The sequence below is a fragment of the Protopterus annectens genome, chromosome 1.part0, assembly GCF_019279795.1.
Source record: "Protopterus annectens isolate FY-2018-M chromosome 1.part0, PAN1.0, whole genome shotgun sequence".
Taxonomy (NCBI): domain Eukaryota; kingdom Metazoa; phylum Chordata; order Ceratodontiformes; family Protopteridae; genus Protopterus; species Protopterus annectens.
The window spans coordinates 713,384,353-713,407,130 of NC_056725.1; the positions used below are offsets into that span (position 1 = coordinate 713,384,353).

The 22,778-nt window shown below is 44.3% G+C and overlaps 1 protein-coding gene across 2 annotated transcripts in view; it reads right to left on the reverse strand.

The window, feature by feature from the left end:
• The window catches only part of SYMPK (symplekin scaffold protein), a 2,606,756-nt gene that overhangs the window by 2,473,281 nt on the left and 110,697 nt on the right, over positions 1-22,778 (reverse strand). For both annotated transcript variants that reach the window (XM_044062505.1, XM_044062497.1), the window contains exon 3: positions 18,468-18,533. In XM_044062505.1, coding sequence (XP_043918440.1) covers positions 18,468-18,533 — 66 coding nt within the window. The remainder of the gene's footprint in view (positions 1-18,467; positions 18,534-22,778) is intronic.

The following is a 22,778-nucleotide window of genomic DNA, read 5'->3' on the forward strand; positions in this document are numbered from 1 at the left end:
CCTTATTCTTCAATACCTTAACTTTTGCCAGCCTCCTCAAAATAACTCCTGAACATAACTATATCCCTTTTTCTTTTATTTCTCCCCTATTTTTAAACTCCACTTTCGTTTTATTAAATTCTCTAGCTATAACTTCTGAAAACATTTCTATCTTCCCAAATAAAACTCTAATAATTTCCACAACACATTCCTTAAATTCTTCTCTTTTTAAACAGAAAGGTGGGGAAGCACCATTGACTAATTTTTACTTCATTGTTTAATTAAACTTAATTGTTACCGGCACATGATCCGATTTAGTTACTGGATGCATGTCGAAGCTTTCAATTAAATGCACATGTTCTAGTCTAGCCCAGTTATTGTACCTTGGGAATAATATGCAAATCTCTCAAGAGTTCCTACTACTGAATTCACATATTTTATACCAGATATTTTCATAAATTTCTTAAGAAATGTTCTCTCTCTTTTTTTGTTGTTGTTTTTTTTTTAATATTTTCCCTTCTAGGTTTTCCAGATACATCCACACTGTTAAAAATCCAATTCTGGTCCCCCTTGTAAGGAACATTCCCTGATGAAAGTTTTTTTTTCTCCCAAAACAATTTTATGCTCCATAAAAGTTTTTGTTGGAATATAATCCTGTGTGATGTTTTTTATGCAGCTTTGGTCTCCAGAGCTGCACATGCAGCTAAATGTCTAATGTCTAACCAATGCTCTGAATACTTGTAAATTTGCTGGCTGTGCCCCTCCCCTATACTTCTGTTCAGGAAGGCCCCTCACATGTTTTTAACAGCATCAAGACCCCTTTGTCTTTTGATAATGAGAAGACCTACTGCTTCTATAGTCTACAGTCATATCCTTCCCCTCCATCCCACAGATCACACCAGTGGCTCAACTGTCAACTCCTTCAAGCAGCCCATTGCCCCTTTATGTGGCCTCCAGAACTGCATAAAATACTCAAAATGTGGTCTGACTTAGGCTTGTACAGTGAAAGCATTACCTCTCTGCTTCTGGAATTCATCCTTTAGACAGAGTGTATACCAGCATGGTTTGCTTCGCCAGTGTCCATTCACTCTGTTTCTAGAGGTTTAATTCAAATGTAAGCAAAACCCCAAAGGTAACTACTACTGCTCTGCTGCCACTGGTTCCACCTCCCCAATACTTCACAACAGGGTTACTGTGGGCTAGGTGCATGCGTTTGCATTTGTTTGCAAAAAACCTCAAGTGCCATCCTTCTGCCCACTTAGCCTTTCCTTCCTTCGACTATCCCAACCATCTTCTACTCTTACAACTGCCTCTGCATCAACAGTGAAGTGGTTGCTCCTGTTCTCAGCTCCTTCAGATAAGTCAGGCTGCTTTATGGTACAGAGGGATAAGCCTGACTATGTTAGAGGTAACCAGAGACCGAATAGCAGCTCAAGTGTCTGCAGAAGCTGGTTGAGGAGGATGGGTGTGAGCAGCTGCTGATAGTTTGTCAATTCTGGGTGGTGGGAGATGACTCTGGTTTGCCACATGCTTAACTCAGTGGGATTACCCAAAGGGGCTGAAGTCTGTTGAACCAGTATTGCCATGTGAAAAATGCACAGCTAGATGAGAGGAATTCAGTGTATGGAGACGTACTTCCCCACAGAGGGCAGTTACAGTAAAGTCTGGGACAGCCATCACAAGGGAGGGAAGGAGGTGTTCCGCTGGTTGAAGAGGGCAAGCCACTCCACAAGAGATGCAAACTCATCTGCACCCTACTACAAAACTCTGCAATGAGTAAATGAATTTACAAAGGATTCCATGGCAGGAATGACTGGTCCTTGAATGGGAATTCTCAGCTGTTTTGCACATGGGAATGAATAGACGGATTTGGTGCAGTCTGAAGAGAACAATGGGCTCTGTCTTAAGAGGAGGGAGATGCAAAAAACACTGTACTGTCCAATGTCCTTTTAAGGTTTGTTTGGATACTCAGATAGGATACATTACTTATGTGTGTTTGAGTGTGCATGCACGAGACCAAATTTGCATCTAGCAGCCAACAGTAAATGCACCACAAAGTGGCCCCGTTACAGCACTATATCATTTCCAGTCTACTGACCAGCAAGTTGGCACTTTCTACAGAGTAATCCAGGATATTTTTTTTGTTTCAACTCCCTTCAGATGTTAGCTTTAAACAAGAAATTTAACAGGTGGTTATACATGTAAATTATTTACTACGGCTAACATTTTGACCATTGATATGATTGGCCTCGTAAAGTTAAATGCAATTTCTCTCTCAAAACTCTCTCTCCATGAGGTAAAGGGACAAAGAACTCAACAAAACTAAAGATATTCTAGGAAAGGCAACCTCTGCAGTATAATTTATTATCCACAGAAATTAGCTGCATGCAGATATCCATAGGGAGGTGCTGGTCTCATTTCCTAGCCAGAGTGGCAGGATAACATGGCCATAAAAGGGACAGCAGTCTTAAGCATCTAGGCAGAAAAGAAAGTACAGTTTTGTACCTACCATAAATGTAGATGTTCGCGTGTGTACACTGCTGCAGTCAATACACTTGGGTTATCCTGCCGTCAGGCAGTTCTCCAGTCGGCCTGAGTTCCAAAGTCTTGGTCCGGCGTCAGTTGCTGTCGCCTCCTCCCTGATGTCAGTGCGACAGGGGTATATAAGATGCAGCCGACGCCATTTTCTTCAATTTTTCTTGCCCCAGATGTCAGGTGCCCCCAAATAGGTAGGCAATTCCAATTGCTAATAAAACATACATAAGAAAAGCAAAAAACAACTTATAGCTACCAGCAAATACTCCCCATAGGCAGTAAGGGTATATAGGTACGTACCAGCAAGTAAGAGGGGAAGGAGGGAGGGTAACCTGGACTGCAGCAGTGTATACACTCGAACATCTACATTTATGGTAGGTACAAAACTGTACTATGTTCATCGTGTTACACTGCTGCAGTCATTACACTTGGGTAGAATCCCACAGCTGAGGAAGGGTGGCTGGTTCTATAAGGCATTAGGGGTGGCTATAAGGCTCTGCAGCACTGCAGTGGCGAAGCCAGCTCTGGATTTAGAGTACAGAGGCAGATGGTAATGCTTCGTGAAGGTATGTACAGAGCTCCAAGTTGCTGCTTCCAAAATATCCTTGGTAGGTACTCCCCCTGAGGTAGGCAGTTGAAGTGGCTGTTGCCCTGGTGGAGTGAGATCTAATGCTGCTAGGAACAGGTTTTCCATGGTATGTGTAGCAGAAACGTATACAATGTCCTATCCATTTTGAAATAGTCTATTTTGAAATGGCTTTTCCCTGTGCTCCTGCAGCATATGTTACCAATAATTGGTTCAGATTTTCTGGAAGCTTTGGTTTTGTCCAAGTAGAAGCGTAACTGCCTGTGAATGTCCAAAGAGTGCAGTAGTCTCTCCCCTTTATTCTGTGGTTTAGCATAAAAAGTTGGCAGGTGAATAGTTTGGTTTAGAGCGACACTGGATACCACCTTTGGCATAAAAGTAGGGTTAGTTCTTAAAGACACCCTGTCCTGGTGGAAAATGAGGAAAGATTCCATTGCCATTAGTGCCTGTAATTCTGAAACTCTTCATGCTGATGTTATTGCCAGGAGCAGAGCAGTTTTCCAAGAGATGTATTTTAATTCTGCTGTGTTGGCTGGCTCAAAAGGAGGTAAAGTTAGTTTCTCCAAAACAAAGTTGAGGTCCCAAGTTGGAGTAGGTGCTCTACGGGGCGGTCTTACGTTTTTAGCCCCTCTGAGGTACTGTTTTAACAGAGGATTAGAGAAAATTGGTGGATCCGTGTTGTAATGAGCAGAGATGGCAGAGGCGTGGATCTTGATGGATGAGAAGGAGAGTCCTTTGTCCAGCATCTCAGTTAAGTACTGTAGCATCTGAGGAATGTTTGGGACAAGAGGGTCAAGGCTGTAAGCTTGGTTCCAGGCACAGAATCTCTTCCATTTATCCGAACAGGCTTTCCTGGTACAAGGCCTTCTGGCCTCCAGAATGACATCCATAACAGCTTTGGAGAGAGGCATTGCTTGCTTGACTAAGGAATCTTCCATGCAGCTAGGTTTAAGGTCTTTAGCTGGCTGTGTAGTATTTGTTTGTTGTGCTGAGTCAGCAGATGTGGGATTTGAGGCAAAATCCAGGGTGGTTCTTGTGCTAAGCTCCTTAAGATTGGGTACCAGTGCTGGCGTGGCCAATCGGGTGCAATCAGGATCATCTTTGGCTCTTCCTGCCTAGCTTTTATGAGTACCTTTGGCAGGAGAGTTAATGGTGGGAAAGCGTATACTTGTAGGTTCTCCCAGCTGAATGAGAGGGCATCCACTTTCCATGCTTGTGGATGGTAACTCCTTGTGCAGAATTTTTGTAGCTGGCAGTTTATTGGGGATGCAAACAGATCTATGTCCGGGCTCCACCATTTCTGTGTTATCATTCTGAATATTTGTGGATTCCACTCCCATTCGTGGGGAACCATGATGTTTCTGCTTAAGTCGTCTGCCAGTGTGTTTTTGTCTCCTGGCAGGAATTATGCTTGCAGATGAACTTGAAGGTTTATAGCTGTGTTCCACAAGGTCATAGCTTGTCTGCATAGGGGGCAGGAGTGAGTGCCCCCTTGCTTGTTTATGTACCGCATAACTGTGGTGGTGTCTGTCTTTAGTAGTAGTTGTCCTGCATGCAGCAGGTCCTTGAAAGCTATAAGCGCATTTTGTACAGCTAGCATCTCTTTTTGATTGATGTAAAGAAGCCTTTGTTCTGCGAGCCATGTGCCCTGAATACATTTGCCTGCCATGTGTGCTTCCCAGGTGTAATCCGATGCATCTGTTGTCAGTGTTTGCCTGACTGTGGGTTGTGTAAAAGGCTGTCCCTTGTTGAGGTGACAAGTTTGAGCCCACCATTGAAACTCCTGTTGAAGGCAAGGGATTAGTGGTATAACTGTTTCCAAACTTTGACAGTGTTGACACCATACATTCTTTAGGTACCACTGTAGTTTCCTCATATGCAGTCTGGCATATGGAATTAGTAATATGCAAGATGCCATGTAACCCAAGGCCTGTAGAATTTTTCTTGCAGGGAGTTGGGTCTTTGTTGCCATCAATTGAAAGTATTGAGTCAGTTGTCCTTGTTTGTCTGGCGAGAGATAAGCCATCTGGGCTGTTGTGTTCAAGCTGGCACCCAGGAATATAACCTCTTGTGAGGGCACTAGTTTTGATTTCTTTTTGTTTACTGTGTACCCCAGGCAACTTAACTTTTTTACAAACACCAGATGCTTTAGAAGAATGTCCTTGCTCTCTGCTTGAATCAGGCAGTTGTCCAGGTACAGATAAATCTGAATTCCTTTCTGTCTGCAAAATGTAATTACTGGTGCCAGGCACTTTGTGAAGACCCTGGGCGCAGTAGATACGCCAAAGGGCAGTGCAGAGAATTGGTAGTGCATTGAACCCGCTATGAATCTGAGGTATCTTCTGCAGTTTTGTCTGATAGGGACATGCAGGTATGCCTCTTTGAGGTCCAAAGTCATGAGCCAAACTTTCTTGCCCAGCATGGGAAGAAGCTGCTTTATTTACTTATGTATTTATTCCAGTTTGATAACTGGGGAGGTCCACTGGGCTGTGGGGCCCATTTTCAGTGGAGGCCCGGGGAGAAAAGCTCCGCAAAACAAAGTTTTTAACAAACAATTTACAAAGATAGCTTAGATTACTGATATTGAATTTTGTCATCAAGAAAGAAATAAACATTCAGTACAATTGCATTCAGTTCATAAGGCAAATAAGAGAATAACAGAATAGCTAGATTTTACATTTAGTTAAGATTACGAATTTGCAATTGAGAGTGAGGTTAGTAAGGTAAGATGGTTAGCCAGGAGAGAAAGAGGAGGAGAGTTTGAGAGGAATGGGTGGAAGGGTACAGTTGCATTTCCAATTTAGGTAGAGGTAGGAATGAAGTTGAGATTTGAAGTTATTAAGGTTGTTACAGGTTCTCGGGTAGGAGGGTAGAGCATTCCATTTTTTTTGCTAGGGTAAAGGATAATAAAAGCTGCCCAGCCGGGCGTTTGGGATTTTGAATGGAGATCAGGTTTTGGTGAGAAGATCTAAGGGGTCTGGGGGGGGGGGGGATATGGTTGTAAAATATTGGATAGTGCAGAGCAGTTAGATGGTTGGAACAATAATTTGTGGACTATGGTTAATTGGTGAAAGTCTAGTAGGTTAGGGAGTTCAAGCCAATTTATAGTGTGAAGGGAAGTGCAATGGTGAGAGGAGGATTTTGCACTGGTGGCAAATTTGGAGATTTTGTTGTAGCATACCTCCAGTTTGGAAGTAAGTGTGGAAGATAAGTTAGTGAGCAGAGGAGTACCATACATTAGAGTGGGAAGGAGATAGGTGGAGGCAAGAGTTAGTCTGGAGGAAGGAGAGAGGAAGTGGTTGTTTCTATAAAGTAGGCCCAGTTTTATGTGAGTTTTTTTGATGTTTTGTTGGATATAAGAGTTAAATTTTAGTTGATTGTCAATTGTGACACCAAGAAGTTTGGCTGATGAAATAATCTCAATAGGGGAATTGTTAAGGCTGGTGATTTGGAGAGTTTTCATCAAGAGTGAAGGATTTAGAGGGGGAGAATAGAAGGATCTTAATTTTATTGTCATTAAGAGAGAGGTGATTTTGGAGCATCCAGTTTTCAGTGGTTGAGAAGGCCTTTTGAGTTTTGAGTCAGAGATTGGAGTTCTGCTAGGTTAGTGGCGCTGCAAATCAAAGTGGAATCGTCAGCGTATTGTACAATTTTGGTGTTAGGAATGGCTTTATGGAAGTCATTGATAAATATATTGAATAGCAAAGGGCCAAGTATAGAGCCTTGGGGTACTCCGGTAGGAGTAGGAAGGAAAGTAGAGGTGGCTTGGCTCCATTTCACAGCTTGGGACCTATTTGAAAGATAGCTAGAGAACCATGAGAGGGTTTTTTGGGAAAGGTTAAGATTACAGAGATGGTTTAGAAGATGGGTATGAGAGATGGTATCAAAAGCTTTGGATAAGTCCAGTAGGACAGAGGAAACCAAATTACCAGAGTCACGGGATGAGTTGACAGAATGTAAGAAGGAGAGAAGGGCGGAGTTAGTACTATGTCCTAGTCGGAAGCTGTGTTGGGTGGGGGAGAGAAGCTGGTATTTGGTCAGGAATGGTAACAGCTGTAGATGGATGCATTTTTCAAGAATTTTGGAGATAGGGGAGAGGATGGCTATAGGGTGGAAATTGGAGACGTTACAGTTCTTGCCACCCTTGTGCAAAGGAAGAATATATGCAGAGCGCCATAGTATGGGTACGTATGATTCAAGCAGTGATCTATTGATCAAGATGCTGATAGGTAGAGCGATAGCATCTGAGGCTATTTTTAAGAAGGAGGATGGAATACAGTCGGGGGCATTTGAGCAAGGCTTTAGTTTGAAAATAAGTTTCTTTATTACCTTGGTGGAGATAGGTTTAAGTTCAAATTTAGGGTGGGGGGAGGGAGGGGAGGATTGGGCATTGATGGGAGGATGGTTATTACTTGTGAAGGTTTTAGTAAGCTCAGCAATAGAGGAGGTGAAGAAGGAATTAAATAGTGAGGCAATTTCTGAGTCAGATTTGCTGGTGTCAGGACAAGTGTTATGTTTTGTTCCTGGCCTAAGGAGGGAGTTAATAGAATTCCAGAAGTGTTTGGGGTTTTTTGCATGATTTTCCTATAGTTTTATGTAGTAAGACTTTTTGTCTCTAATCACTTGTTTTTTGGCTAGGTTTCTCAGCTGTTTATATTTTAGTAATGCTTCTGGTTGTTTGTGGTGGAGGTAGACTTTCCAGGTTTTATCCCTTTGGAGCATAATGTTTTTTGTGTCTTTGGTGAGCCATGGAGTGATCTTTGTCAACGTTTAATGTCAACATTTTGAATTTCGGAACAACCAGGTAAGTGTTTAGAGATGAAATATCCAGAATGGGCCTCCAGGCTTTGTCCTTTTTGGGTACCAGAAAGAGTCTTGAGTAAAATCCTTGTCCTTGCTCCTGTGATGGTACCTTTTGAATAGCTCTCATATCCATGAGTGCTGTAATTTGTTTTTGAGCCTCTGCCCATTGATTTGGTGGCAGATTTGGCATTCCTTTTAACCCTGGCAGAGAGTGAAAGTGGAACCTGTAACCTTGAAATACAATGTTGAGAACCCATTTGTCTTTGGTGATCATTTGCCGATTGTGGTAGAAGAGTGCCAGTTCCCCCCCCCCCCCAAGGGGGCTGCCAATATGTATTTGTTTGGCAGCTGTAGTGGGAAGTCATTGGAGCTGTTTCTTATATGGTTGGGGCCTGTCTTCCCCTTCTTTCTGGCCTGATGCAACCCATTGTCGAGGCCTGTAAGTACCTTGTGTGTTGACCTCTACCTCTTGGACGTCTGTATCTTCCCCTTTGAGGTCTGCTGCAATTGGAAAAGACCAATTCTTAGTTGGCCAGTTTCTGCTAAATCTAGGAGGCTGAACCTGTAAAAAATCCTTCACCGTTTGCATACATTTTGCCTTATCCTCCATTTTCTTTAATACCTCTTCTGCCTTAACTCCAAATAACACATCCTGCTGCAAAGGTGCATCCAATAATTTTGCTTTAACATGATCCGGTAACGTATGTTCTTTTAACCAAGCATGTCTTCTAATGACAGAGCCTGTAACTGCTGCTCTGTAGGAGGCCTCTAGAGAATCAAAACCACATTGCAAAGTATGCTTTCACACTTGTTCAGCTGCATGCAATAAATCCTGCATTTCTTTAAAATTAGGAGGATCTGATTCTGGAAGCATTTTTTGTTTTAAATGAGACAGTAAAAATTGCTGATATTTTAGCATGTGAAACTGGCAATTTAAGGCTCTCATTGCTAAAGTTGCAGACATATATACTTTCTTTCCCCATCTGTCTAATGCTCTGGAATCTCTGTCAGAGGGAACTGGATTCTTGGCTGATGAGGCCTTAACTCCTTTGGGTCCCTGAGAAATAGTTTCATGGTCAGCTACAGGGCTTTTATACAGAAATTTGAGAGAGTCAGGGAGTCTGTAGTATCTGTCAGGTTTAACAGGGGCTGGAGGTAAGGAATCAGGATTTAAGCTGGTTTCAGTATACACATCATCCACAATATCTAACACTGGTGGAATAGCAAGGGGTCTGTGTTGAGGTAATAAAAGGAAGTCTCTGAGCCTTTTCTTGCATTTTGAATAATCCTGGCCTTCCCATTGAAAATGCTCCCTCATGGTATGTAGGGTTTCCCCAGAGTAGTAGTCCTCAGGTGGTGAGGCTGATAGAACAGATTCCTCAGCATCAGAATCCTCATAAGGGGTTAAAGAGTATCCTAGGTCTGAGGATGAATCAGAAGAGATGGACACCTGGTCGGATGAGTCAGTCTGCATCCTGTATAGGCCTTTTATCAGGAGGGGGATGGGACCCCCTGATCAGAGTGATTAGGTCTTCGGCCATTTTGAGCATTTGTTTCTTAGACATGGAGGCCTGTCCTAGAGAATGCTGTATTTGTTTCTTTGACTTTAAAGGAGGCTTAGACTTAGCTGAGGGTTTAATGCTTAACTGAGTAGGTCTGAAGACACCCTCTGTAGCTGTGGGTTGCTCAGCTACTCCGGATCCCTCTGAAAGGTTAGTCTCGGTAGGCTGAAGAACTTTTGCATCCGAAGGCCCAGCCATCTCCACGTGGGAGTCAGAGGCGGCTAGTGGTTTTACAGAAGCGGTCGTCAGGGGCTGCGAAGGCACCTCGCTGAGAACCGGCGACTGGCCTAGAAGAGGCTTCGTCGTCAGTTTTGGGCCTCTGATGCCTATCCTTGTCTTTGCGCTTTTTGTGTATTCTGGTCGTCGGACGTTCCGACGGCATGATATAATTGAATTTTCTACCAAAATAATGTCGGGCAAAATCAAACCGACATTTAATAGTGCACTTGTTAAACCTAGCACAAAACCGACAACCAGTGACGTCATGGTCAGGGCCTAGGCATGGGATACAATAGGAATGGAAATCCTTATGAGGTATTTGCTTCCCACAAGAAATACAGTTATTAACTTTTACTGACATCGGTCTGAGGCAAGAAAAGTTTCAACGGGTACTTAGCTTTGTAGAAGACTTCTGTTCTGGATTCGGAATGAAAATCTCAGGAGACGGCCGACCGGCACTTGCGAACTGCTTTTGCTTCAGGCACCGCACGGCAAGAAAGACCGAAGAAAATGGCATTGGCTGCATCTTATATACCCCTGTCCCACTGACGTCAGGGAGGAGGCGACAGCAACCGACGCCGGACCAAGACTTTGGAACTCAGGCCGACTGGGGAACCGCCTGACGGCAGGATAACCCAAGTGCAATGACTGCAGCAGCGGAACATGATGAACATCTGAATATGCTGATCAGTAAGTATGTCCTGTCACTTGGCCAGTAAACTACTGGCTGTTACCCTGGTTCTATGAAACTGCTAGGGACAAAATGGCAGTTAATCCCAAACTCCTGTCTCTGTGGGATATGGAGTGAGTAGAATATTAATGGAGCCCACAGGATAAAAACCACCTTGGAAGCACAGTGGCATACCTAATTTAGGACTAAGCTGCAGGCCTCCTCTCACCCTTTACCCATTCAGGACAGGGGGTGGAAGGATTTCTATACAGAACATATAAGGTGTGTAGAAACTCATTCAGCAGCAGTGACCCACATATACAGTTATTGTAAGCACACTCACACAGCTACTATGTTCACTTTAAGCAATTTTACTGCAGCATCGACTGCTAATCTTCAGAAGAGAGCTACAGCAGCACCTGTCCCTGATGGGAAGAAGAGAATAGTGCAAACCTGCAAGACAGCGGTCTGCCATTCAGTTTGACTCAAGGTCTAGCTTGTACTGCCTTGGAGAAGTATACACTAATGACCACATTGCTGCCTCAAAAAATACTCTGAGCCTATACATCCCTGAAGAAGGCTGCTATGGTCACAGCTGTTCTGACAGAATAGTCAGACAGTCCCCACTAGGCATCTCCAACTGGCTTTCAAATGATACAGTCTGTTAGGAATTTGGAGACATGTCTGCTCTGCCTGTCTGATGTGAATGATAAAAATAACATCCCAGACTGCCTTAATTTTCTGTTTCTTGCCAGATGATATCCGTGCTTCTTATGACCATTTAACAGGGACAATGTTCATCTGATTGTGTGAGTGGGATTCATATTTTCCTCCTTGTTTCTCTATTTATCTTTCCCTGATCCTTCTCAATAAATGTACTACAAATGAACACAAAAAGATTACCCTCGTTCTAAGAGTAAGAATGGAAGACTGGTAGATGAACAGTCTGCCTAAGCAACAGTTCAGAACAGAAATCTGCAATGAAGGAAAGTAGTTCTAAGGTTCCCCTCATTCACACAAGTGCTTGAAACTCATGCGGAGGTAATGGCCACCAAATACAAGATTTTCCAAGAGAAAATAAACGTGTGCACCACCAAAGAGATGGCTTTAGGAGGACTGGACTGATTACTCCCATAATGCATCATACCCTTCACACTTCTCCAGAGCATGCTTGCATTTCGTCAATACTTTTATTATAGTGGCCTTTAGTATAAACAGACAGGACTCTTCAAAGGGGTGTTCATAAAAGGTCTTGTTGAGGAGTTGGAAGGGCATGCTGAAGTGAAGTGGATGGACAGGGACCATTAAGATCTAGCATTAAGTTAGATATGGGAATCCTGAACTCTGCAAAAATGGTCAGGCTTCCTAAAAGCAAGGGAGAGGAGTCAGACTCCACAGATGCATTTACAAATACATCTATTTCAGAATTTCTAGAAATGGAACTAAGTACAGCTGAGTGCACTTACCATAATTGTAGATGTTTGAGTGTATTTACTGTCGCAGTCATCACCTGTCCGAATACCAGAGTCAATGTTTTTCTGCGTCGCAGTCATCACCTGTCCTAATACCACAGTCAATGTTTTTCTGCGTCGGCTGCTGTCGCTTGCTGACTGACATCAGGTCGTCAGTGCTATAAAGCAAGGCAGCCGACGCCACTGCATCAGTTTTTCCTGCCCTAACCAGTCAGAAGCCCAAGGAAATATGGTAAAGTGGTCCTGGTGGCAAAAAGCCACAGTAAGAAGCTAAGAAGCTTCTGTCTCCCTAAGGAAAGATGATATAGGGAGGAAGGAGGTAGGGAAACCAGGAATGCAACAGTGAACACACTCGAACATCTACATTTATGGTAAGTGTACACAACTGTACTATGTTCTTCATGTTTCACTGATGCAGTCATCACCTGCGGGAGGAGGAGGAGAGAGATGGTAGGATTAAGTAAGAGAGCTAGGCATAGGTCAGCATGCCCTGCAGAGCTGCAGAAGCAAATCCTGCCCTAGCCTTAGAAAAAAAAAGAGATAGGTGGTAATGCTTGGTAAAGGTATGGACAGACGTCTGGGTGGCAGCTTCCAAGATGTCCCTGGTGGGAATTCCTCTGAGGAATACTGTGGAAGTGGAGGCTGCCCTAGTGGAATTGGTGGTTTCCCATGTAATCTGTAGCAGAAATGGATACAGTGCGATATCCATTTGGAAATGGTTTGCTTGGAAATGGGCTTCCCCTCTGCCCCTGGGGCAAAGCTGATAAGAAGCTGGTCTGTTTTCCTGAAGGGTTCAGTACAGTCCATATAGTACCTGAGCGGTCTTGTGCACGTCTAGTGAGTGCAGAATTCTTTCCCCCTTGTTTTGAGGGTTAGGAAAGAAGGTGGGTAGATGTACGGCCTGGTTGAGAGTCACATTAGATACCACCTTGAGCATAAAGGCAGGAGTTAGTCCTCAGGGAGACCCTGTCTGCATGGGAAATGATGAAGGGCTCAATGGCCATCAGTGCCTGAAGTACCCTTCTGGCTGAGGTGATGGCTAGTAGAAAAGCAGTCTTCCAAGACAGGTATCTTAGTTCTGCTAAAGCAGCAGATTTGAAGGGTGATGAGGTTAGTTTTTCCAAAACATAATTCAGGTCCGAGGCTAGCGTGGGTGGCCTTCTGGGATGTCTGATATTAGAAGGCCCTATGAGGAATTGTTTAATCAAAGGATGTCAGAACAGGGGCTCATCTGTATCGAAATGAGCTGAAATGGCAGAGGAGTGGATTTTAATATAAGAGAAGGAGAGGCCACTATTGAGTAACTCCGCTAGGTAGCCCAGGATAAGAGAGATGGAAGGTTGTGAGGTATTGTCCCCTCTGGGCTGGCTCCAGGAGCAGAATATTTTCCATTTTCCTGCGTAAGATTTTCTGGTGCTGGGCGTTCTGGCCTTTGTGAGAATGTCTAGGAGCGGTTTGCTTAACAGGGGCCCCTGGTTTGCCTTTATAGAGTATTAGCCATGCTGATAGTTTGAGAGTCTGCAAGTCTGGGTGCAGCATTTCCCCCCACCTGAGTCAAGAGGTCTGAGATTAGGGGAAGCTGCCTGGGAGGCTGTAATGTCAGGCTGCGCAGTAAGGGGTACCAATGCTGTCTGGGCCAATCTGGAGCAATGATGATGGCCTTTGGTCTCTCCTTCCTTATCTTGATCAGTACCTTGGGAATAAGACGCAGATGAGGGAATGCATACAAAAAGAGGGAGTTCCAGGGGAAGGTCAAGGCATCCACCTTCCACACTAGGTGGTGATACTTTCTGGTACAGATTTTTTCAACTGATGGTTGAGGTGTGAAGCAAAGAGATCCACCTCTGGAGCCCCCCACTCCTAAGCGATTTGCAAAATTATTTTTCTGTAAAACTGCCATTCGTGGGGGTCCAGTAAGTTTCTGCTTAAGTGGTCTGTCAGGGTGTTGTTGATCCATGGTAGGTATTGGGCTATTGGGTGCAATCCCATGGAAGAGGCCGTCAGCCAGAAGTTCACAGCTAGCCTGCACAGAGGGTAAGACTGGATCCCCCCCCCCCGTTTGTTGATGTACCACACTACTGTGGTGTTGTCTACTTTGATAAGGACAACCCCTGGCTTGAGATGGGGTTTGAAGGATGTCAGAGCCTTTTGTACTGCCATCATTCCCTTTTGGTTGATGTGTAAGGGAAAGTGTTGGGCATCCCAAAGACCTTGGGTGCACCTGCCTGCTAGGTAAGTGCCCCAAAGCAATGTCTGAGGCATCGGCGGTAATGGGCTGTCCGGTTGGGCGGAGGATGAAGGGAAGACCCTTCTTCCTGGCACAGGCCCCTGCCCACCAGAGAAACTCGCCCCTTATATAGGGGATCAGAGGGAGAGAGGTCTCGAGATTGAGAGTGCTCACACCAAATTTTCTTTAGATACCACTGAAGTTTTCTCATGTGGAAGCCTGATCAGAAGAATTAGAAGGCTGCAAGATGCCATGTACCCCAAGGCTTGCAGGAACTTCCTCACAGTGAGGTGACTTCTGGAAGCCACCTGGGTAAAGTAGAGAGGCAAGAAGCTCTGCTTTTCTGGGGATAGGAAGGCCATTTGGGATGTTGTGTCCAGTAGTGCTCTCAAGAAAATGACCTTCCTGGAAGGTTTTTGCTTTGATTTCTTCTCGTTGATGGTATACCCTAAGAAGGTTAGGAGGGTTTTGACAAAGAGGAGGTCCTTAATCAGCATTTCTTTGCACTCTGCCTTTATAAGGCAGTCGTCCAGATAAGGGTAAATCCGTATATTTTTCTGTCTGCAAAAGGCTACGGCCGGGGCTAAGCATTTGGTGAATACCCTGGGAGCAGTAGATAAGCCAAAGGGTAGCACAGAGAACTGAAAGTGTTGTGAGCCTGCTCTGAAGCAAAGGAATTTCCTGCAAGATTCCCTTATGGAGGTGTGGAGGTAGGCATCTTTTAGATCTAGGGTCACTAACCAGGCATTTTTTGTCAGCACAGGCAGCAGCTGCTGCAAAGTTAGCATTCTGAATTTGGGGACCACCAGGGAGGTGTTCAGATTGGATAGATCCAGGATGGGGTGCCAAGTACCCTCTTTTCTGGGAACATGGAATAGTCTGGAATAAAAGCCTTTGCCTGACTGATCTGAGAGGACAGTTTCTACTGCCCCTTGGATTTGAGAGTTTGTACTTGTTTCAGTACTGCTGCCCACTGACATGGAGGTTAGTCTGGGTACCCTCTTGGAACTGGGAGTTTGTTGTAAGAGAATTTGTATCACTGAAAAATTATCTTTAAGACACACTGGTCCTTACACAAAGCCAATTTTCTTTGCAGAAGGAGAGCCTTCCTCCTAGATTTTGGTGGGTGAAATAGAGGGCTGAGGGGGGGGGGTCATTGAGAGTTTTTGCCGTAGAGGGATGGCTTAGAACTCCCTGCCTTTGGAGCAGAGGTGATCCACTGTTTGGTTGTCTGCTGTCCCTGGGATAGGAGCCTGGGTGGTCTGTCCCTACGGGGCTTACCTTGCCCCTGTCTGCTAGGTGCAGGAAAGGATCAGTGCTTTGAGGGAAAATTCCTGCTGAACCTAGGTGGTTGTACCTAAAAGAAATCTTTTACTATTTGCCTAGATTTTGCTTTGTCTTCCATCTTTTTCAGCACCTCTTCTGCTTTTACTCCAAACAAGTGGTCCTTATCCAAGGGTGCATCAATTAATTTAGACTTGGCATGATCAGGGAGAGGTTGTTCCTTCAACCATGCATGTCTCCTAATGACAGATCCTAGCACTGCTGCCCTGCTGGAGGCTTCTAAGGCATCATATCCACAGTGTAATGAGTGTTTGGCCACTTGACAAGTAGAGTGCAGTAAATCTGCTAACTCTTTTGAATTGGCACAGTCAGGAAAAGTTTAAATATTTTGCTCCAATAGTTCCAAAGTGTGTTGTTGATATTTTAACAAGTGGAACTGACAGTTGAGTGTTCTGACAGCCAAGGCTGCAGAGGTGTATACTTTTTTACCCCATATGTCCAGAGCTCTGGAATCCTTGTCAGAAGGAATAGGATTCTTTGCATAACTAGCCTTAGCTCCTTTTGGTCCCTATGTAATGACCTCTAGGTCTGTAGCAGGATTTCTGTACAAGTATTTGTGAGAATCCGCTACTCTGTAATACCTGTCAGGTTTAATGGGAGCAGGCGGAAGGGTGTCAGGAACTAACCTGGATTCATGGAAGACATCATGCACCACCTCTAAGATAGTGGAGACGGCCAAGGGTCTGTGCTGGGGCAGGTCTAGAAACTTAGTCATTTCTTAGACTGAGGGAAGATCTGGGAAGCCCAGTGGAAATGTTCCCTGAGGATGTGAAAGATTTTCCCAAAGGAAAGCTCTTCTGGTGGGGAGATAGAAGGAATGGATTCCTCTGCATCTGAATCCTCATAAGCAGTAAGAGGTTGTTGTTCCTCTTCAAAATCTGAATAATCACATTCCTCAGAATCCTGTTCTGTCAGTATTTCAGGAGAAGGGTCTATTTTCCTTTTAGAAGTTGTGACCTGACTACCCCTCACAAGGGAGATAAGATCCTCCACCATTTTAAGCATTTGGGCTTGGGGTGGTAAAGCAGGATTAAGATGGTGGCTAGAGGTAGATTTTCTAGGACTGGCCTTCCTTCTAGGCCTAAGAGTATCCATCAGTCTGAGAGAAACTGTAGTCTGATGAGAAGACATTGTTTTTTGTCTAGATTTGGTAGTGCGAAAGGCCTCCTCGGAAGCCGGTGCCTGCGTCATGGCTCCAGACCCAGCCAAGGCAGAGAGAACAAAAGGCTCGGAATACGAAGATTTCTGCTGCATACCAAACTCAGAAAGGGTCTCGGTAGAGGCCTGGCAAAGATATCCTATTGGGCATCAGGGGCTGCAAAGGTACTTCACTGAATTCCAGAGAACTTATGACCTGCTTAGCGGTAGTCTCATCAGAAGATTTAGCCTTGTGTGGTCTGTCTCTATCTTTATCTTTACGTTTTTTTGGAATGTCTACGGATTGTTGGCTGACGGATGCCATTTTGGAATGCGAAGACGGAAGATGAAAATACCTGGCTACAATAAGAGCTCTAAGATGAATGGTTCTCGTGTAAAAGAAGGCACAGAACTGGCAATGGGAGACATCGTGGTCTTGGCCTAAACAAGTGACATAGTATGAATGGAAGTCTCGGTGTGGGATCTGCTTTCCATAGGCGAGACAATTGTTAACTTTTTTGGACACTGGTTAGTGCAAGAAAAAATTATCCCCAACGGGGTACTTAGCTTTAGACGTTTTCAGTTGTAATTCAAACTCTGGTAGCGACCGACTGGCACACTTGCAAACTGCTTCTGCTATGGGCTCCATGGCAAGAAAGACTGATGTAATGGCATCGGCTGCCTTGCTTTACAGCACTGATGACCTGACATCAGTCAGCAAGCGACAGCAGCAGATGCAGAAAAACAATGACTCTGGTATTCAGGCTGGCCGAGGGCTACCACAGCAGGGATAACCCCACAGGTGATGACTGCAACAGTGAAACACAAAGAGCATCCTCAACAGGCTTACACTCAGACAAGGCAATAAAAGATCTGCACCTCTACTGGACCAGTGAGCTCCTTGGTAACTCAGCTGAAGAAGATCATTCACCCTATGAAGGCAATTTCCAAAACAGAGCTATTATGGTGAGGAGGTACACAGGGTATCCCCAGCGTTAGATGTACAGGAAGAGGGGAATGGCATTTGGCTGCCATAGGCCAATTTAGTCATACAAGTGAAACTTTCTTTTCACCCTGCCAACAACACTTTGGAAATCCATATTGGTATTCAGTGCTAATAATGTTCCAACCCAAAAGGAATTACAAAGCAAAGGCCACAAAGTTAAGCTATCTAGCTCTGAAACTGCACATTAAGCAAAACGGTGCCCTTTCCAACTACTACCCAAACATACTTCTCAAAATGTATATTTTCATTACGAGCATAATGTTTTGCAATCTCATGTATGTTTGCTTGGACTAACCATGTAAACTACATGCAATTACTAGGAAACTACAATGCAATTACTGGTTTTGGTCAAGCATTTATTCTCCAATATGGCTTTATCCAGTTCAGACCTACAAAGGAGCTGGGGCTCATTTTGGTATTGAATGAACATAAAAACTAATACTGCATAACTACACACACACACGAAATTCACACTTGGAGGCAACCTAGCGGCTCGCCAATTCACCTAATGCATATCCCCTGCATGTGGAAGAAAAAACTGGGTACTGGGTAAAAACCTATATACACAGAGAGATGATATGCAGACTGCCCAAAAGACATGCCAGTCAGGAAACAAACCAAAGACCTAGGCTCCATAAGACTAACCAGTGCATCACTGTGCCTTCAAACTAGAAGCTAAACCTAAATACGTATGTCACACTCTAACTTACTGTAGCAATGACAGTCCTGCTAGCATCCTATAAGAGTAAGGAAAGGACAACATAAAATGCAAAATTAAATCAAAAGATGCAGGTAAAATTCTTAAAGATAAAAGGCACTATCAAAAGCAGCAGCCATCATATGCACACAAAATAATCCTTTCAGAAAACTTTTGCTTTGAAATGGAGTCAATAAAGCAAGAGCAATTTTGAACCTACTGTTACTTACCTGTTTGAGCATAGTGAGTTTAGCATCACTGACAGCCAAAGAAGCCTGGTTAAGTAAGTCCACAACCTGCAAGAAGAAAAGATGAACCAAATTAGTCATAGCCAAAACAGGCATCTCACAATTCTAACAGTGCAACACTTTGAAAATGCTAGCCAGTAAGTTTTAATGAGTTAAGTACTCTGGAAGTTTGAGGTACCTTACAACTAGCATACATGGAAGGTTCAGTCACTCATGACACAAAGGCACTGTTGCACTTCAAAATGGGGCAGGCTGGGTACTAACTAGTAAAAGCAAACAGGGAAAACAAAGCAGATCCTGTAGCCTTTATTTGCAAACTACAACTTTCTGATTTCCATGCACATATCCCTCTTGCTGCATTTCATTAAAAGTACAGTTTTGTACCTACCATAAATGTAGATGTCCGACAGGAATGCATCTGCAGTCCTTACAAATGGGTTGTCCTGTCGTCAGGCAGCCCTTCGGTCGGCCGGATTCCAAAGTCTGGGTCTGGCCTCGGCTGGTGTCGCACTTCACCCGACATCATAGCTGCAGTTCTTCAGGTATAAAGGCATCAGCCGACGCCATTTTCCTCAGTGTTTCTTGCCCCAGATGCCAGGTGCCCTCTTGGAAGGCTAAATTTGGATAAATGCCAATGATTCCAAATAGTAGAGAGCAAACACAAAAAATAAGCATGTATGTACATATATACAAACAAATACACCATAATAGATTCCCCCAGCTAGCTATAAGATGGGCAAATACCCTAGGAGCACCACAGAGGGGAAGGCGGGTGGGTAATCCTGACTGCAGATGCATTCCTATCGGACATCTACATTTATGGTAGGTACAAAACTGTACTATGTCCTTCAAGGATGCATCTGCAGTCCTTACAAATGGGTAGAATACCATAGCCAAACTGGGGGAGGTGGAAAAATAAAGTTATGGTGTAGTTAGGATCCCTTGCAAAACAGCAGTGGCAAAACCTGCTCAGGATCTAGAGTATAAAGGTAAATTATAATGCTTGGCAAATGTATGCACGGAGCTCCAAGTAGCAGCTTCTAAAATGTCCTTGGTAGCCACTCCTCGTAAGAAGGCTGTGGTAGTGGCTGTTGCCCTTGTAGAGTGAGGCCTGATGTTCTCTGGAGTTTTCTTTCCATGGTAGGAGTAACAAAATCTAATGCAATTTCCTATCCACTTGGAGATTGTCTGTTTTGAAATTGCTTTTCCTTCCCTTCCTGTTGCATATGCTACCAGTAGCTGGTCAGTTTTTCTATTGCCCTTGGTCCTGTCCAGGTAGTAGCGTAATTGTCTATGTACATCCAAGGTATGCAGCAGTCTTTCTCCCCTGTTCTGTGGGTTGGGGAAGAATGTAGGTAGGTGGATAGCCTGATTTAAGGAAACTCTGGAGACCACCTTAGGCATAAAGGAAGGATTTGTTCTCATGGACACTCTATCTTGATGGAAGATCAGGAAGGGTTGTATTGCCATTAATGCCTGAAGTTCAGATACCCTTCTTGCTGAAGTGATTGCCAGCAGGAAAGCAGTCTTCCATGATAAGTATTGCAATTCTGCTGTTGCTGCTGGTTCGAAAGGAGGAAGTGTCAATTTTTCTAGCACAAAGTTCAAGTCCCATGCTGGTAATGGTGGCTTCCTAGGAGGCTTTACATTTTTAATTCCTCTCAGAAACTGTCTGAGCAGAGGATGTGAGAAGACAGGAGGATCCAAGTCGTATTCTGCTGAAATAGCTGATGCATGAATCTTGATGGAGGAATAGGACAGGCCTGTGTGGAAGAGCTCTGCCAAGTATTCCAGAATGTTGGCTATGTTTACCAGTGACACATCTTCTCCTTTTGCAGTACTCCAAATGAGACATCTTTTCCATTTTGCTGAATAATTTTTTCTTGTCGAGGGTCTGCGAGCCTCAAGGATAATGTCTTTAACCCTTTGGGATAAATTTGGGTTAATTGGTCTTATGCAATGTTCCAGGCAGTCAGCTGCAGAGTTTTCAGGTTTGGATGCAGATTGTTGTAGTTGTTCTGTGTTAACAGCAAGGGAACCAGGGGTAGTGGCCATATTTGTTCCCGAGACATGCTCCTCAGTAATGGGTACCAATTTTGCCTTGGCCAGTCTGGAGCTATCAGGATGATCCTTGGACGGTCCTCTTTGATCTTCAATAGCACCTTGTGCATCAAAGGAAGTGGTGGGAATGCATATGCTGTCAGGTTTTTCCAACTGAAGGATAGGGAGTCCACCTTCCAAGCAAGTGGGTGGTACGTCCTTGTGCAGAATTTCTTTAGTTGGTGATTGCGTGGGGATGCAAATAAGTCTATTTCTGGGAGCCCCCATTTTCTTGTAATGGTTTTGAAGATGTCCGGATGCAGCATCCATTCGTGGGCATCCGTGGTAGTCCTGCTTAATATGTCTGCTAGAATGTTTTCTTTTCCTGGTACAAAGATTGCTTTTAACTGAATGTTGTAGCTCAGGGCCACATTCCAGAGATCCAGTGCCATCCGGCAAAGAGGATCTGAATGTGTGCCTCCTTGTTTGTTGATGTACCACATAACTGTGGTGTTGTCTGTCCTTATCATCAATAGACCTTGTTGAAGGAATGGTCTGAATGCCTGAATTGCCAGTTTTACTGCCAGCATTTCCTTTAGATTTATGTGTAGGTGCAGCTGGTCTTGAGACCATAAGCCTTGTATGCACTTGTCCAGCATGTGTGCCCCCCCAACCGAGGTCTGAGGCGTCTGTCGTGATGGTTTGGCTTGGTTGAGTACTGTGGAAGGGCAATCCTGTGTTTGATTGACAAGCCTGAGCCCACCATAGGAATTCTTGCTTCAGGCATGGAATAATGGGAATCTGGGTTTCTAAGCTGTGCTTGTGTTGAGACCATAAATTCCTTAGGTACCACTGTAGTTTTCTCATATGCAGTCTGGCATGAGGAACCAATATTATGCAGGATGCCATGAAGCCCAAGGCTTGCAGTACTTTTCTTGCTGTCAGATGGTTCTGCTTGTTAAAGCCAAGAAGTAGAGAGGTAGCTGCTCCTGTTTTTCTACTGTTAGGAATGCCATTTGCTTTGATGTGTCCAACTCTGCACCCAAAAAGGTTATTCTCTGGGATGGTATCAGTCTTGACTTTTTTATATTGACTGTGTATCCCAGGGCTTGTAGCAGGTAAATGACCCTTTGTAAATCTTCTGCTAGCTTGTTTTTGTTGTCCGCTTGTATCAGGCAGTCGTCCAGGTAGGGGTAGATTTGGATTCCCTGAAGCCTGCAATGAGCAATTACTGATGCCAGGCATTTCGTGAACACTCTGGGCGCAGTAGATAAGCCAAAGGGCAATGCTGAGAATTGATAATGCTCTGATCCTGCAAGAAATCTGAGGTATCTTCTGCAGTTTGGTCGTATGGGGACGTGCAGGTATGCCTCATTGAGATCTAGAGTCACCAGCCAAGACTCCTTGCCCAGCATGGGAAGAAGCTGCTGTAGGGTCAGCATTTTGAATTTTGGAACAATGAGGAATGTGTTTAAAGCGGACAAGTCGAGAATAGGTCTCCATTTGCTCTCTTTTCTTGGTACCAGGAAGAGTCTGGAGTAAAATCCCTTCCCTTGCTCCATAGATGGTACCTTTTCTACAGCTCTCATCCTTAATAATTGGATATTTGCTTTAGAGCTTCTGTCTTTTGATTTGGAGGTAGGTTTGGCATTCCTCTCTTCCCTGGTAGAGTATGGAAGTGAAACCTGTAACCTTGGTCTATTGTCTGTAAAATCCACTTGTCTCTTGTGATGTAATGCCAGTTTGTTGTAAATAAGGCTAGCTTCCCGCCTAAGGGTGCTTGTAGTTGTTCCCTGGTAGGCGGTGCCAGAGCCAAGTCACTGTGATTGACCTGTAGTTGTGGTAGTAGCTGTGTCTGTGGCTGTGCCTCGCTGGTTGTTGCCCTGCCACTGGCGTCCTCTGTAGGCACCCCTGGATTGGCTTCTGCCTCTTGAACGCCTATTCCTGCCTCTCTGAGTTCTGGAGGAGTCTGGAAAGGACCAATTCTTGGAGGGCCAATTCCTGCTAAACCTCGGAGGTTGGACCTGTAAGAAATCTTTCACTGTTTGGACAGATTTTGCCTTCTCTTCCATCTTCTTCAGCACTTGTTGTGCAGGAGAGCCAAACAAATTGATCTTATCCATAGGAGCATCTAATAGTTTTGATTTGACATGGTCTGGTAAGGCCTGTTCTTTTAACCATGCATGCCTTCTGATGACTGTGCCAGTCATGGCTGATCTAAAGGAAGCCTCCAGTGCATCATAGCCGCATTTT